Below are 16,792 nucleotides of genomic sequence, written 5' to 3'. Positions count from 1 at the left end.
GATTTCTTTGGAAGGAATGATGCTAAAGCTGAAACTCCAGTACTTTGGCCACCTCATGCGAAGAGTTACTCATTGGAAAAGACTGATGCTGGGAGGGGTTGGGAGCAGGAGGAGAAGGGGACGACAGAGGATGAGATGGCTGGATGGCATCACCGACTTGATGGACGTGAGTTTGAGTGAACTCCGGGAGTTAGTGATGGACAGGGAGGCCTGGCGTGCTGTGATTCATGGGGTCACAAAGAGTCGGACACAACTGAGCGACTGAACTGAACTGAATGATAAATGCCATACAAAACACAAGAGGCAGGTTAAGAGGCTAAATAGTGATGGGTGGAGTGAGGGAACAAGGTTTTTTTAGAAAGGATGATTAGGAAGGCCTCTCTGAGGAAGGATCTGAATAAAAAGATGGAGGGAGTCATGAAGATAACAGTAGAGAGTGTTTCAGACAGATGGAACAAGTACAATGGCCCTAATGAGGGACTGTGTTTGTGGGTTGGGAGCAGAGTAATCAAGGAAGAAAGTAAGAAGATGAAAGGTCAGAGAGGTAGAGGTGCAGTTTGTGTGGTGCCTTCTAGGCCATTTTAGACTTTGGCTTTTGTTCTGAGTGAGATGGGAGTCACTGAAAGGTTTTCATCAGGGAGTATATGAAATTAGTTGTATCTTTGATATAATTCCAGCTGCTGAAAAGATAATAAACTGGAAAAGGAAATAGTTTTCCAGTAATTTTCTAGCCAAGAGATAATGGAAGTTTATACTATGATGGTGGAAAGTGCCATATTCTGAATATATTTTGAAGGTAGGTCTGGCGTGATCTTCTAAAAGATTAGATGTGGGGTATGTGAGCAAGAGGGTAATCTAAAATGATACCAAGGATTCTAATCTAAGCAATTAGGTAAACGGTGATGCCATTTACTGAAAGGAGGCACACTAGGGGAGGAGCAGGCTAGGGATAGGTATGAAGAATTCAATTTTGGACATGGTAAGTTTGAGCTGTTCATTAAACTTCCAAGTGAAGATACAGAGTGGACAGTTGGATAAACAAGTCTAGAGTATAGGGGAGATCTCAGAACTAGAGTTAATGATACATGGCTGTTATTTTTGTTATTAAGTTGTGTCCAACTCTTTTGCAACTCCATGGACTATAGCCCACCAGGCTCCTCAGTCCATGGGATTTTCCAGGCAAGAATACTGGAGTAAGTTGCTATTTCCTTCTCCAGGGGATCTTCCCTGACCAGAGATTAGACCCATGTCTCCCGCATTGGCAGGTGGATTCTTTACTGCTGAGCCACCTGGGAAGCATTAATGATATATACGTGGTCCTTAAAGTTCTGAGACTGAGAATGAGACTGTCTGGTGATCGTATTTTTGGATTGTGTAGCAGGTTGAGGCATGGGTCATTCTAGAGAATTACCACACAATTGCAAAAGAGAAACATTTGGTGATTAAAACAACTATCTAATATCAGTAGATAAACTAAATGATGTTCACTGGTTTTAATCTTTATGCCCTTTATTCTCAAGTACAAAAGTACATTCAGTCCTCTTACTTTTAACTTATTCTATTTTAAATAGTCAAAGTTTCAGCACTATTAACACTCCACTGCTAATCACTAAGCTTCTAAAAGCCACAGTCTTATTCCCTTTGTAAGACTCATTCTTACAAAGCTCTTTTCTAGAACTTTTCCTTCCCTGGCTAGTGGCATTACCACATTAAAATATGAAACTTTATTACTTTTAGACACCTCATTTCCCTTCTTTCCTATTTAAGTTTGAAGACCAATGAAAAATTTTTGTGCTCTTATGACAACTAGGGGGCAACAAATGAAAATTTCCCTGAAGAAAAAGTTGTTCAAAGACTCATAATTTCAGGACTCAAGAAATACCTTTAAAAAAAATCCTCAAAATTCATCAAATTATACACAGTAAATATGCACAGTTCTTTCCATATCAATTATACTTCACTAGTGCACTCATCTCACATGCTAGTAAAGTAATGCTCAAAATTCTCCAAGCCAGGCTTCAGCAATACATGAACCGTGAACTTCCTGATGTTCAAGCTGGTTTTAGAAAAGGCAGAGGAACCAGAGATCAAATTGCCAACATCCGCTGGATCATGGAAAAAGCAAGAGAGTTCCAGAAAAACATCTATTTCTGCTTTATTGACTATGCCAAAGCCTTTGACTATGTGGATCACAATAAACTGTGGAAAAGTCTGAAAGAGATGGGAATACCAGACAACCTGACCTGCCTCTTGAGAAATCTGTATGCAGGTCAGGAAGCAACAGTTAGAACTGGACATGGAACCACAGACTGGTTCCAGATAGGAAAAGGAGTTCGTCAAGGCTGTATACTGTCACCCTGTTTATTTAACTTATATGCAGAGTACATCATGAGAAACGCTGGACTGGAAGAAACACAAGCTGGAATCAAGATTGCCGGGAGAAATATCAATAACCTCAGATATGCAGATGACACCACCCTTATGGCAGAAAGTGAAGAGGAACTCAAAAGCCTCTTGATGAAAGTGAAAGTGGAGAGTGAAAAAGTTGGCTTAAAGCTCAACATTCAGAAAACGAAGATAATAGCATCCGGTCCCACCATTTCATGGGAAATAGATGGGGAAACAGTGGAAACAGTGTCAGACTTTATTTTTCTGGGCTCCAAAATCACTGCAGATGGTGACTGCAGCCATGAAATTAAAAGACGCTTACTCCTTCAAAGGAAAGTTATGACCAACCTAGATAGCATATTCAAAAGCAGAGACATTACTTTGCCAACAAAGGTCCGTCTAGTCAAGGCTATGGTTTTTCCTGTGGTCATGTATGGAATGTGAGAGTTGGACTGTGAAGAAGGCTGAGCGCCAAAGAATTGATGCTTTTGAACTGTGGTGTTGGAGAAGACTCTTGAGAGTCCCTTGGAGTGCAAGGAGATCCAACCAGTCCATTCTGAAGGAGATCAGCCCTGGGATTTCTTTGGAGGGAACGATGCTGAAGCTGAAACTCCAGTACTTTGGCCACCTCATGCGAAGAGTTGACTCATTGGAAAAGACACTGATGCTGGGAGGGATTGGGGGCAGGAGGAGAAGGGGACGACAGAGGATGAGATGGCTGGATGGCATCACCGACTCGATGGACGTGAGTTCGAGTGAACTCTGGGAGTTGGTGATGGACAGGGAGGCCTGGCGTGCTGCGATTCATGGGGTCGCAAAGAGTCGGACACGACTGAGTGACTGAACTGAACTGAACTGAACTGAAGCTGTTAAAAATATTTTTTTTTTAAATATTTCATTCTGTATCACTGGATTGTTGTGCTGACTTTCTGTTACTACTAGTTTCAACTGATCTCTCTGGTAGATTCCCATTAATCCTTATGTATTTAAATGTTGAGAGCAAATTATATACCATCTTCCTTGGTTCTGAGCTGCTTTCTAGCATATATATGTGACACACATTTAGAAGAAGACATAGATTAGCTAAGAGAAATGCAGATATACCTAGAAAATTAATCACAACAGCTTCAGATCTTCGTATAGTGTCTAAGAACATTAATTTAGGAGTCATACTGCCCGGGTTTGAATTTCAGCACCATTACTTACTAGTTGTGTAACTCTAGAGAATGTACTAAAACATCTTCATGCCTCACTTTCCTCATCTTTAAAATGGAGATAGGTATAGGTCTCACTTCGCAGAATTGTGAAAGTCACTCAGTTGTGTCTGATTCTTTGCGACCCCATGGACTGTAGTCCATGGAATTCTCCAGGCCAGAATACTGGAGTGCGTAGCCTTTCCCTTCTCTAGGGGAATCTTCCCAACCCAGGTATCGAATCCAGGTCTCCCACATTGCAGGGGGATTCTTTACCAGCTGAGCTACAATGGAAGCCCAAGAATACTGGAGTGGGTAGGCTATCCCTTCTCCAGCAGATCTTCGTGACTCAGGAATCAAACTGGAGTCTCCTGCATTGCAGGTTGATTCTTTACCAACTGAGCAATCAGGGAAGCCCTTCACAGAATTGTAGAAATAATTAAATGAATATGTATAAAGCATCTACTATGTGCTTGGCACACAGTAAGCCTATGTGTGAATTGGGTGATAGAAGATTTTGATCAGAAGGTTGGGCAGGGGTTGAATAAAACAAAGCTCTATCTGTCCACTTACTTGTCAAGATTTACCCCTTGCCACCTATTGGGGTTACAAGTTCCATATGGGAAAGAAGCAGGTATGTGTTAAATATTTCACATTTGCACAGTATGACTCATTCTTATCTTGAGTATTTTGCAAAGTAGAGACTAGGACTGCTAATTTTAGTGATTTGTAAGGAATGAAGGTATACATACATAGATGCACATATGAACAAAATTAAAAAAAAATCCTAGAAGATGGAAGATAAACATAATAAGAAAATATGAAAATGGAAGGAGATTGGAGAGCAAGAATTGCTAAACCATCAAAGACCTCATTCCCACACTTGGCAATTATGTCTAAGCTGTCTGCATTTTTTTTTAAAGTAAGAGGGACAATTTTCTGCAAATGCTTAATAGAAATCTTTTAAGTTCCACTAGTGATACAAAAGAGGCCCCTCCTTTGGAGAAAATGTAGCAAAGAGTGTCTCAAGATATAACATTCATAGATAATTATAAGTTCCCAAACATTAAATAACAATAATCAGATTCCTTCCTTAGTTTATCAACTCCATATGCCAGAGTGGGCTGCAGAATCTCTGAGACCCAAAAGATAGAATAAAGGATTGTAAGGAAGCCAGTGTGAAAAAGCAGCTATCATTTCCACTTCAGTGTGAAAAAGCAGCTATCATTTCCACTTCTTCCTAAAGGTTGAAAAACCTAAATTAGGAGAAAAGCATAAAGATATATTTCCTTCCCTCAAGAAGCTGATAGTCTAGTCCAGGAAAGGTAGAGAGGTGAAAAGACAAATGGAATGCAGTCCACTAAATACTGATAGACAGAAGCATTTTTTTCCATATGGGTCTATGGAAATCCAGGCAGTGAGTTTCAGTGAGGGGATGATGTCTGCGTGGAGTTTTAAATGAGAAATAGGAGATAAATGTTAAACAGGAAATGTCACTATCTTCTCCTTGGATTTTTGGAAGTATTCCCTATCTTCCCTCTGACCCACCCTCTCTGGCACACAAGAAAAATATGAAGGAGGACTTGAGTTGTCTAGGGAGGGAGAAATTGAGATGGGTCCAGCAAACATAGTTTTTATTTAGAACAAGGTAGCTTGACTGTGTGTAAATTTGGGCCATATGCTTTTTCTTTTCATTGGCCTTCCACATTACCATGCGTCTTTTAGAGTGACACACTATTTGACAATTTTCATCTGCTATGTTATCCAAATACTTAATGACACAGATTCTAATTCCAAGCTACATAGAGGCTCCCTTACTATGGACACCTTAGAAAAAAATTCAATAGCTGTGAACATTCTTTCTCATAAGGTTTGGTGAGATTTGTTGTTGCCAATATATGCCACATTTAATTTCTTAGCTATCATCTGTGATTTTTAATGAGTCAGATTCCTATGATAGCAAATTTCTTTTATTTCCCTGCATGGTAAATCAGTATTTCTCCCTTCTCCTCCTTAGCCCATTATGAGACCCAAAAGAAAAAGGTCATTTCTAAAATCATAAGAAATATCTTCTATATGAGTCTCCCTCTGCCATGGTACTCTTCCTGTGTCCTTCATTTTTAAAGAATATGTTCTTCTAAATTCTCTCTCTCTCATAAGCCTGTCAAACTTCTGTGGACCTACAGGTTCTTATCACTCACAGACATACACACACTCATGGGACCTCCCCAAACAACCACCAAAATAGAGAAAGATTTAGTGATGTGTATTAAGAGCACTAGACCGTGAGTTAGGGAGCCTGAGTTTTGGCCCTAATTCTACCATAGTTACATTGGATACAAATTTATTTTCTCAGGACCTCCATTTCTTCAACCATAAAATAAGCCTGATGACCTACAAAGTCATATTCAGCTCTAATTATTATCCAAAAATTCTTTAAAATAAAATTTGCTTTGTTAAAAATACATTTACTTTATACAATTTTACTATAAATTTTAAGAAAATTAAAACTTACTTTTTCAAATGTTTGAGATACAGTCACTTCTTGTGAATTGTTTCCACAAGGCCTATGAAAGAAGAGTACTATGAGTTAGAAGCAAATGAACTTATAGACAAAAGATATTAAATATGGTAACCTCTTGGTGATATCTGTGGAAAGGAAATTATTCAAATAAATACTGTTTAGTTTTACAAAATACTTAAGGTAACAGAACTTGTGTGGACTGGCATAGTTCACATTATTTTCCCTCCTTCTAATGAGTGATATTAATACTAATCACCACCAATGAAATAATTATTACTGACACTGTAAAGAAACATACTGAAATATTATTCAGACCATCATTATGTTTTGAAATGAGAGGAAACTATTAAAGATCTCAATTTGCTTACAGAAGATTTTTTTTTTAATCACTTAACCAATAGTTTAAATGCAAATCATGCCACTACATGCCAACATTATTTGAAGACATGACTCCAAAAGAGCTACAGCACCAAATGTAGTACTACAGAAGAATCCTTGAAGTCACTAGGTCTTGCTGCTACACTCAAACCATCATAGACAGATGAGACTTTCTCCTATTTATAAAACTCTTTAGAGAGAAGATTCCACAACTTTCCTCAGGATCCATTTCCAATATTTCACAATCAAGTTTCCTCCTTAAGGGTCTAACGAAAATCTTCCATGCTTTCTTAAGTTTATTTAACCATCTAAGAATAAAGAGACCATTGACTATCCTCTGCATCTAAGTAACTGATATTTTAAGATAATTATTAAATTATCCATTAGGTCTCTCTTCTCTGAATTGATGAACACTGTTCCTTCAACATTCCCCTCAGAACACATCTCTTATATCCCATGACCTATTTTCTGTTACTCTAGGTAAATGCCTTGCTTCAGAATTTTGGTAAGGCCTGCCTGGATTTGAGTTTCTCTTTTTATGTTTTACACTCTAAAACTCTTGAATTTACATGGAGTCTATAGTATCTGCTCCTTACCTAAGATTTTATCTCTCAGAATAATATTAAGCAATTGCCAATATCATCCAAAATATAGCTGTATAACCACAGTGCACAAAACATAAATTAAAAAAAATGTAAAAGTCCTAATTTAACCTCACAAAATAAGGCAATATAGTTTTAGCTTTGTGATATCCTGTCCAGAGGCCAAGAAATTATTCAAGTGGTATTTCTCAGGAAACAAATGTTTAGACTCTTGGGAGGAAGCCAGAAATCTGGAGTGGGTGATGTGGTTCTTGGCTCCCTAATTCTTATGTCATCAGAGAAATATTTTGGCTTAGCACTGAATACTCGTCCTCATTTCCAGACCATTTCATTTCGTGAAGTTAGAGAATTGTATAATGCATCCCATGCATTTTTATGGTCTAATTGTCATATGTTATATATTTGGAATTTGAACTTTTGGAGTGTATGAAGATATTGTCAATCTAAAAGCTGTCTTCCTATATATTACACAATAACTAATGCCTCTCTAAGGTCTGGTTCAGTACCTGACTTAGTCTCTTGGGTTCTCAAACATCTCCTTCCCAATAAGACCTACACTATGTCCACTCTATTTAGAACTGCAACCTGTACCAATCACTCACACACACACTCATGCACACACACACACACCACACCTACTATTTCTATATTTCAAAGCATGCATTTCCTTTTAATATACAATATCATTTAGTGAATTGTCATTTATTGCTTGTTTCCCTCCTCTAGACTGTAAGCTCTATGCAGCAGGTATTCTTGTCTGTTTTGTTCCTGATGATGACCAAGTGCCTATAACTAGTACCTGACACACATTATGTGCTCAATAAGTATGTCCTAAATGAATGAATGAGTTGAATAATCCCTGAGGGATAGTGAGTATACAGATTGGCACTATGACATGCTCTATTTTGATATATTATTGAAGGCATCAAACATCAGTTAACTCATTAGTTGAAAGCTCACAGTCATCCCACCTCAGTACTAACGCACTATTTCCTCTGTCAGGAATGCTCTTCTGTCACTGCTGCTGCTGCTGCTAAGTCGCTTTAGTTGTGCTGACTCTGTGCGACCCCATAGATGGCAGCCCACCAGGCTCCCCTGTCCCTGGGATTCTCCAGGCAAGAATACTGGATTGGGTTGCCATTTCCTTCTTCAATGCATGAAAGTGGAAAGTGAAAGTGAAGACGCTCAGTCGTGCCGACTCTTAGCGACGCCATGGACTGGAGCCTACGAGGCTCCTCCGTCCATGGGATTTTCCAGGCAAGGATGCTGGAGTGGGCTGCCATCGCCTTCTCCGTCACACCAGCTTATTATTCATAACTAAAGTGTCACCACCTCTGAAAGTGCTTCCCTCGCCACCCGATGTCAATTAGACACCAACACAGCCTGAGAAAGTGATTGCCAGTCACTATCACAATGCCAGTCACTATTTTAGTTCCTTCATTATATTGTAACTTCTTATGAAAAAAAAAACAAATCAACTTTTTGGCCATACTCGCCACTACCTGAGGTTATGTTATTGGTTTATTTATATATATATACTTGTGTAAAATGTGCAAGCTTTGTGAGATCAGCAGTACATTCCCAGCATCAGGGTCAGAGTAGGTAATTTGTCAATACTTGATGAATGAATAAATTATTAATTTGTAAAAATGTAAATCATGAAGTTGAAAACAGAAATGACAAGGACTATTCATCCAATTGCAAAATATTATTGGATGCTACTTTCATTTATTTCAAAACATTTATTCAGTGGTTACAAGTTGTACTTCATCATTTATATAGATAAATATATTCATATACACAGTCACATATGTATTATCTGTAAACACGTAGGGCACACATGTAAGAAGCAAAAGGAGTAAAGGAGAACAACACAAGAAAAGTGAAAACAAAATGGAGGCAATCATGGGTTGATTTGAGAAGTGGGAGGATAATAAGAGGTTTTGGGATAGCTGAAAAGAGTATTAAAATGTTCCAGAAAAAAATATGATTAAAGCATAATCAGAAAATATCTCACCTGGATTGCTCATGAAACTTAACTTTGATCAGGTACACTTGGTCAGCCTCACTCCACATAAACTTCACTTTTTTCGTACTCCTGGGAACTCTACCTATTAAAAACCTGAGATTTTAATACCGAATTCCTTTCTCCCAAGGTGCTACATCTCCCTGGTTTCATTAAACTCCTGTAGTTTGTTTCCTCACATTCAAAAAACAAAAAACAAAAACACCCAAAGTCATTTGGTTACATTAGTTAACAAAATAGAAATGATAAGTATTTAGCTCTTGGTTTTTCAGTGGTAGGTGCTCAATTAATATCTGCTAAATGGAAATAGAAGAATATAGGAATATAGACAACATTAAAAGGCAGCCTGATTTCTATTACTAAATAGAAAATTTTTTGTCATGTGATCTTGGAAAATGAACATTTTATTTATAGAAAGTTAAGTATTAGAAAGGTAAGTTTTAGACTTACCTTCTCATGTGACTATAAGCCTTCACATTCTCTGGCAATGAGTCTGAAACTAAATGGGCGAAGTTGTCCCAATGATTTCCCTTTTGTGCTTTCCACTTATCTCTAAACGATTTCTTTTTAAGTAGAATTGACTAAAACAAGAACAAAGGGAATGCTGACACCACTTGGACTACAGGAAGCATTTGGAAATGGGAAGCAATGTCTACATTTCCTTCTTTCTCTTTTTTAGAAAAACCCCTGTAACATTTACAATATGTTCATTTAAACAATTTGTTTGAACAACTGGAGGAAAGTGTCAGCATTCTAAAGGCAAAACACACTAAAAGGCATTTATTTTAATTTTGAGGGCACAGTTAACATTTTTTCCTCTGTCATTTTCCTTTTATATTTTTTTTATTAAGCTTCCAAAGTACTTTATATTTGAAAAACAAGATGAACACATCAGAGCAATACATAGCTCTAAATTTCATATTTATTTTTACATGTGAGTTTCATAAGAAGCCACTGAGATAGGAAGAACAGGAAATATTCACTCCATTTTCTGCAAGAGGAAAATAAAAAGTTCATTTTCCAAGACCACATGACAAAAAATTTTCTATTTGGGAATAGAAGCCAGACTGCCTTTTAATGTTGTCTATATTCCTATATTATTCTATTTCTATTTAGCAGATATTAATTGAGCACCTACTACTGAAAAACCAAGAGCCAAGTACTTGATACAAACATAAGATATAGTCTCTCTCTCCTCAAGGAAATTAGTATTCAGTACAGAAAACAGAAATTTGTGAGTACCAGGACACAGGAGAAAGGAGCAGTGACTCAACAAGAGACTGACCCAGACTTGCCCAGGAGTGTCCAGGAATCTTCAGGAGAGGCATAGGTCTGTGGTGGCCTGCAGCAGGGTTGGGGGCAGGGACTGTAGTAGTATATGCATGGGATCTTTTGAAGGAGGTCGCCATTATCTTCATTACCTACACCATAGTTTGGCCCCAGGTAAATAGCAGGGAGGGAACACTGCTTCACCCATCAACAGAAAATTGGATTAAAGATCTACTGAGCATGATCCCGCCCATCAGCACAAGACCCAGTTTCCCCCTCAGTCATTCTCTCCCATTAGGAAGCTTCCATAAGCCTCTTTTCCTTCTCCATTAGAGGACAGACAGACTGAAAACCACAACCACAGAAAACTAACCAATCTGGTCACATGGAACACAACCTTGTCTAACTCAATGAAACTACGAGCCATGCCATGTAGGGCCACCCAAGATGGACAGGTCATGGTGAAGAGTTCTGACAAAACGTGGCCCACTGGAGAAGAGAATGGCAAACTATTTGAGTATTCTTGCCTTGAGAACCCCAAAAACAGTATGAAAAAGCAACAAGATAGGACACTGAAAGATGAACTGCCCAGGTCGGTAGGTACCCAGTATGCTATTGGAGATCAGTGGAGAAATAACTTCAGAAAGAATGAAGAGATGGAGCCAAAGCAAAAACAACACCCAGTTGAGGATGTGACTGGTGACAGAAGCAAAGTCCGATGCTGTAAAAAGCAATATTGCATAGGAACCTGGAATGTTAGGTCTATGAATCAAGGCAAATTGAAAGTGGTCAAACCGGGGATGGCAAGAGTGAACATCGACATTTAAGGAATCAGTGAACTAAAATGGACTGGAATGGGTGAATTTAACTCAGATGACCATTATATATACTACTGTGGGCAAGAATCCCTTAGAAGAAATTGAGTAGCCATCATAGTCAACAAAAGAGTCCAAAATGCAGTACTTGGATGCAATCTCAAAAATGACAGAAAGATCTCTGTTTCCTAGGCAAACCATTCAATGTAACAGTAATCCAAGTCTATGCCCCAACCATTAATGCTGAAGAGGCTGAAGTTGAACAGCTCTATGAAGACCTACAAGACCTTCTAGAACTAACACCGCAAAGATGTCCTTTTCATCATAGGGGATTGGAAAACAAAAGTAGGAAGTTAAGAAACACCTGGAGTAAGAGGCAAATTTGGTCTTGGAGTACAAAATGAAGCAGGACAAAGGCTAACAGAGCTCTGCCAAGAGAATGGACTGGTGATAGCAAACACCCTCTTCCAACAACACAAGAAAAGACTCTACACATGGACATCACCGGATGGTCAACACCAAAATCAGATTGATTATATTCTTTGCAGCCGAAGATAGAGAAGCTCTATACAGTCAGCAAAAACAAGACAGGGAGCTGACTGTGGCTCAGATCATGAACAGATATGCCAACTTCAGACTTAAATTGAAGAAAGTAGGGAAACCACTCGACCATTCAGGTATGACCTAAATCAAATCCCTTATGATTATACAGTGGAAGTGACAAATAGATTAAAGGGATTAGATCTGATAGACAGAGTTCCTGAAGAACTATGGAGGTGGGTTCATGACATTGTACAGGAGACAGGGAGCAAGACAATCCCCAAGAGAAAGAAATGCAAAAAAGCAAAATGGCTGTCTGAGGAGGCCTTACAAATAGCTGTGAAAAGAAGAGAAGTGAAAAGCAAAGGAGAAAAGGAAAGATATACCTATTTGAATGCAGAGATCCAAAGAATAGCAAGGAGAGATAAGAAAGCCTTCCTCAGTGATCAGTGCAAAGAAATAGAGGAAAACAATAGAGTGGGCAAGACTAGCGATCTCTTCAAGAAAATTAGAGATACCAAGGGAACATTTCATGCAAAGATGCACTCAGTAAAGGACAGAAATGGTATGGACCTAACAGAAGCAGAAGATATTAAGAAGAGGTGGCAAGAATACACAGTAGAACTATACAAAAATGATCTTCACAACCCAGATAATCATGATGGTGTGATCACTCACCTAGAGCCAGATATACTGCAGTGCAAAGTCAAATGGGCCTTAGAAAGCATCACTACGAACAAAGCTAGTGGAGGTGATGGAATTCCAGTTGAGCTCTTTCAAATCTTGAAAGATGATGCTGTGAAAGTGCTGCACTGGATATGCCAGCAAATTGGGAAAACTCAGCAGTGGCCACAGGACTGGAAAAGGTCAGTTTTCATTCCAATCCTAAAGAAAGGCAATGTCAAAGAATGCTCAAACTACTGCACAATTGCACCCATCTCAAACACTAGTAAAGTAATGCTAAAAATTCTCCAGGCCAGGCTTCAACAGTATGTGAACCATGCACTTCCAGATGTTCAAGCTGATTTTAGAGAAGGCAGAGGAACCAGAGATCTAACTACCAGCATCCACTGGATCATCAAGAAAGCAAGAGGGTTCCAGAAAAACATCTATTTCTGCTTTATTGACTATGCCAAAGCCTTTGACTGTGTGGATCACAATAAACTGTGGAAAATTCTGAAAGAGATGGGAATACCAGACCACCTGACCTGCCTCTCGAGAAATCTGTATGCAGGTCAGGAAGCAACAGTTAGAACTGGATATGGAACAACAGACTGGTTCCAAACAGGAAAAGGAGTACGTCAAGGCTGTATATTGTCACCCTGCTTATTTAACTTATATGCAGAGTACATCATGAGAAATGCTGCATTGGATGAAGCACAAGCTGGAATCAAGACTGTTGGGAGAAATATCAAAAACCTCAGATATGCAGATGACACCACCCTTATGGCAGAAAGCAAAGAAGAACTAAAGAGCCTCTTGATGAAAGTGAAAGAGGAGAATGAAAAACTGGTTTAAAGTTCAACATTCAGAAAACTAAGATCATGGCATCTGGTCCCATCACTTCATGGCAATTAGTTGGGGAAACAGTGGAAACAGTGACCGACTGTGTTTTTGGGGCCTCCAATATCACTGCTGATGGTGACTGTAACCATGAAATTAAAAGATGCTTACTCCTTGGAATAAAAGTTGTGACCAACCAGATGGCATATTAAAAAACAGAGACATTACTTTGTCAACAAGGTCCATCTAGTCAAGGCTATGGTTTTACCATTTGTCATGTATGGATGTGAGAGTTGGACTATAAAGAGAGGTGAGCACTGAAGAATTGATGCTTTTGAACTGTGGTGTTGGAATGGACTGTTGAGAATCCCTTGGACTGCAACGAGATCCAACCAATCCATCCGAAAGGAAACAGGTCCTGAATATACTTTGGAAGGACTGATGTTGAAGTTGAAACTCCAATACTTTGGCCACCTGATGAGAAGAGCTGACTCATTTTAAAAGACCCTGATGCTGGGAAAGACTGAAGGAGGGAGGTGAAGGGGATGACAGAGGATGAGATGGTTGGAGGGCATCACCGACTCAATGGACATGAGTTTGAGTAGACCCCAGGAGTTGGTGGACAGGGAGGCCTAGCATGCAGCAGTGCATGGAGTTGCAAAGAGTTGGACATGACTGAGCGACTGAACTGAACTGAATGGAAAACAGACATGTAAATAAAAATTGCTAATATGGTAAGAAGTTGTATTAAGATGGTGATCTCCAAGCTCATAGATAATAAAATCCACTATGTTTTCTTATTTGAATACAGTCTCTCAGAACATATGTTCAATTTTAAGTTATACACCTAGTGTCATAATTAGCTAATCTCTTAAGGCAAAAAATATTTTGAAGGTGAAGTTCACTATTACTATACAGGATATATTAATACATTCATATATCAGAGTCTTGTTAACTTTGAATGCTGTAGGCCATCATTTCAGCAGGACTTATTAGATCATCATGTTTCTTGGATTTCTTTTGTATTTAAACTAATAATACAGTTGACAAAGAATACTGTCAATTTCTTCATCATGTTTACATTATTAGCAATATCATCAATATTCTTTGTGAAGGTTAGTTTGCTTAAAATTTAAATAACATGATTAAGAAATCTAATTGGGAACATGTAATGTACAGCATCTTGTACTACTGTGAAATTAAACTATTAAATAACTGTTTTGATGCATTCCTCTATACTTTTACTCTGGGATACCTCAGAGATATTACATGACATCACATGTGACCCTCTGTTATCAAACAGACCAAGTGATGACATCATATATAAATAATTATACATAGTATTTTTTATTATATATAATAAAACAGATTCATTATTTTTGATTAAAACAAATATAGACATTCTTATATGTATACTCAACATGAATGTCCATCTAAAACAACCCCTAGAGTATATTTCTCTAACTTGAGATAACACTGTACTGGTCCATGCAACGGTCAGAAAAGGAATTTCAAAATTTTCAAATATTATCCAAAAACACTAAAAAATGTTTTCTGTTGCTTTCTGATCCCTAACTAGAAAATTGTCTAGTCATGGTATCTCAAATTCAATCCCTATGCTTTCTACCTGAGCTTTTACTATATTTACTCTATAATGTTAAGGCTCATTTAGGAAGAATGAATGTAAGAGATTGTCAAAAACTGGGTCCCATACTAATTAAATGGTTCTACTAACAGTCTAGGGCTTCCCTAGTGACTGAGTGGTAAAGAATCCGCCTGCCAATATTGCAGGAGTGAAAGTTAAAGTCACTCCATCATATCTGACTCTTTGTGACTCCATAGACTATACTGGAATTCTCCAGGCCAGAATACTGGAATGGATATTGCAGGAGACCTAGGTTCAATCCCTGGGTCAGGAAGATCCCCTAGAGAAGGAAACGGTAACCTACTCCAGTATTCTTGCCTGGAGAATCCCATGGACAGAGGAGCCTGGAAGGCTACAGTCCATGGAGTGGCAAAGAGTCTGACACCACTGAGTGACTAAACAACAACATTAACAGGCTAAGATTACATATATCATGTGTTATTACTTTATCTATGGACTTACTAAGTTACAAGCGACTATACTTTGCTTTGAATCATTAATATTCTCAAGATCATAAATATAAACAATAAACATGGTGTATTAAGCCAAATATACTTAAGGAAGTATGATGTAATGGAAAGAATTTTGAAGTCAGATAAGCTTGAATTTAAATCCCAGCTTAGCCATTTAGGAGTTATGTGGCCTTGGCAAAGTAGCTTAATTTTCTGAACCTGTTTCTTCAAGTGTTAAGTGGAAGTAGTATCATCCCCCTGCATCAGGACTTTTCATGTGCAAAACATGTCATTCAGTAAGTACTCAATAACTTAATATCAATTATCACTTAAAATAAATAAAATTATGTGCAGATGGAGCAAAATTTTCAGCCTTGGGCTCCTGGTAATTATACTTTCTGGAAGAGCTTTCATGAATTTGCTAATGTACTGGCTCATTAGAAAAAATATGACAAACCTAGAGGGCATATTAAAAAGCAGAGACATTACTTTGCCAACAAAGGTCCATCTAGTCGAAGCTATGGTTTTTCCAGTAGTCATGTACGGATATTAGAGTTAGAGCATAAAGAAGGCTGAGCGCCAAATAATTGATGCTTTTGAACTGTGGTTCAAGAAGACTCTGGAGAGTCCCCTGGACTGCAATGAGATCAAACCAGTCAATCCATAAGGAAATCCAACTCAATGGACATGAGTTTGAGTAAGCTCTGGGAGATGGTGATAGACAGGGAAGCCTGGGTTCGATCCCTGGGTTGGGAAGATTCCTTGAAAAAGGGAAAGGCAACCCACTCCAGTATTCTGGACTGGATAATTCCATGGACAGTACAGCCCAAGGGGTCACAAAGGGTCGGACACGACTGAGTGACTTTCACTTCACTTCAGGGAAACCTGGTGTGCTGCAGTCCATGGGGTAGCAAAGAGCTGGATACAACTGAGTGACTGAACAACAACTGGCTCATTCATTCAACTAATACTTATTGAGTACTAACTCCATGCTCAGCATTGTGCCGCATTTTATAGGGAATACAGTCCTCTCCTATTACAACATAGTGTGTGCTTAGTCGCTCAGTCATGTCTGACTCTTTGCGACCCCATGAACTGCAGCCTGCTAGGCTCCTCTGTCCATGGGGATTTTCCAGGCAAGAATACTGGAGTGGGTTGCTATGCCCTCCTCCAGGGTATCTTCCCAACCCAGGGATTGAACCCAGGTCTCCATTATAGGCAGATTCTTTACCAACTGAGCCATCAGGGAAGCCGTACAACTTCCTGGGAAGAACTACACCAGGGAAGAACTACCATAAAAGTGTAGGTGAAGCTGCTATTAACAAATAAACACAAACATATAATTGCTCAAATGTAACAAAAGCTTAATTCTTGTTCACTTAACAATCCAGAGTGGGTATTCAGGTCACCAAGAAATCTTTATATTAATACTTTCAACATATTGTTTCCAAGGTTCC

General features: G+C 38.6%; 1 protein-coding gene across 4 annotated transcripts in view; it reads right to left on the bottom strand.

The window, feature by feature from the left end:
- Positions 1–9,802, bottom strand: part of IL13RA2 (interleukin 13 receptor subunit alpha 2) — an 83,056-nt gene extending 73,254 nt beyond the window's left edge. The window contains exons 1-3 of one of the 4 annotated variants that reach the window (XM_006054259.4): positions 9,562–9,802; positions 9,103–9,196; positions 6,097–6,148 (exon numbers count right to left, since the gene is read on the bottom strand). In XM_006054259.4, coding sequence (XP_006054321.3) covers positions 6,097–6,148; positions 9,103–9,161 — 111 coding nt within the window. In that variant the 5' untranslated portion in view covers positions 9,162–9,196; positions 9,562–9,802. The remainder of the gene's footprint in view (positions 1–6,096; positions 6,149–9,102; positions 9,197–9,561) is intronic. The other 3 variants (XM_025276280.3, XM_006054257.4, XM_006054258.4) reach the window with 3 other exon arrangements.
- Between the last annotated feature and the right edge of the window lie 6,990 nt (positions 9,803–16,792).

The sequence above is a fragment of the Bubalus bubalis genome, chromosome X (genome assembly GCF_019923935.1).
Source record: "Bubalus bubalis isolate 160015118507 breed Murrah chromosome X, NDDB_SH_1, whole genome shotgun sequence".
NCBI classification, from domain to species: Eukaryota; Metazoa; Chordata; class Mammalia; order Artiodactyla; family Bovidae; genus Bubalus; species Bubalus bubalis.
This window is presented reverse-complemented; position numbering and strand designations above follow the sequence as displayed.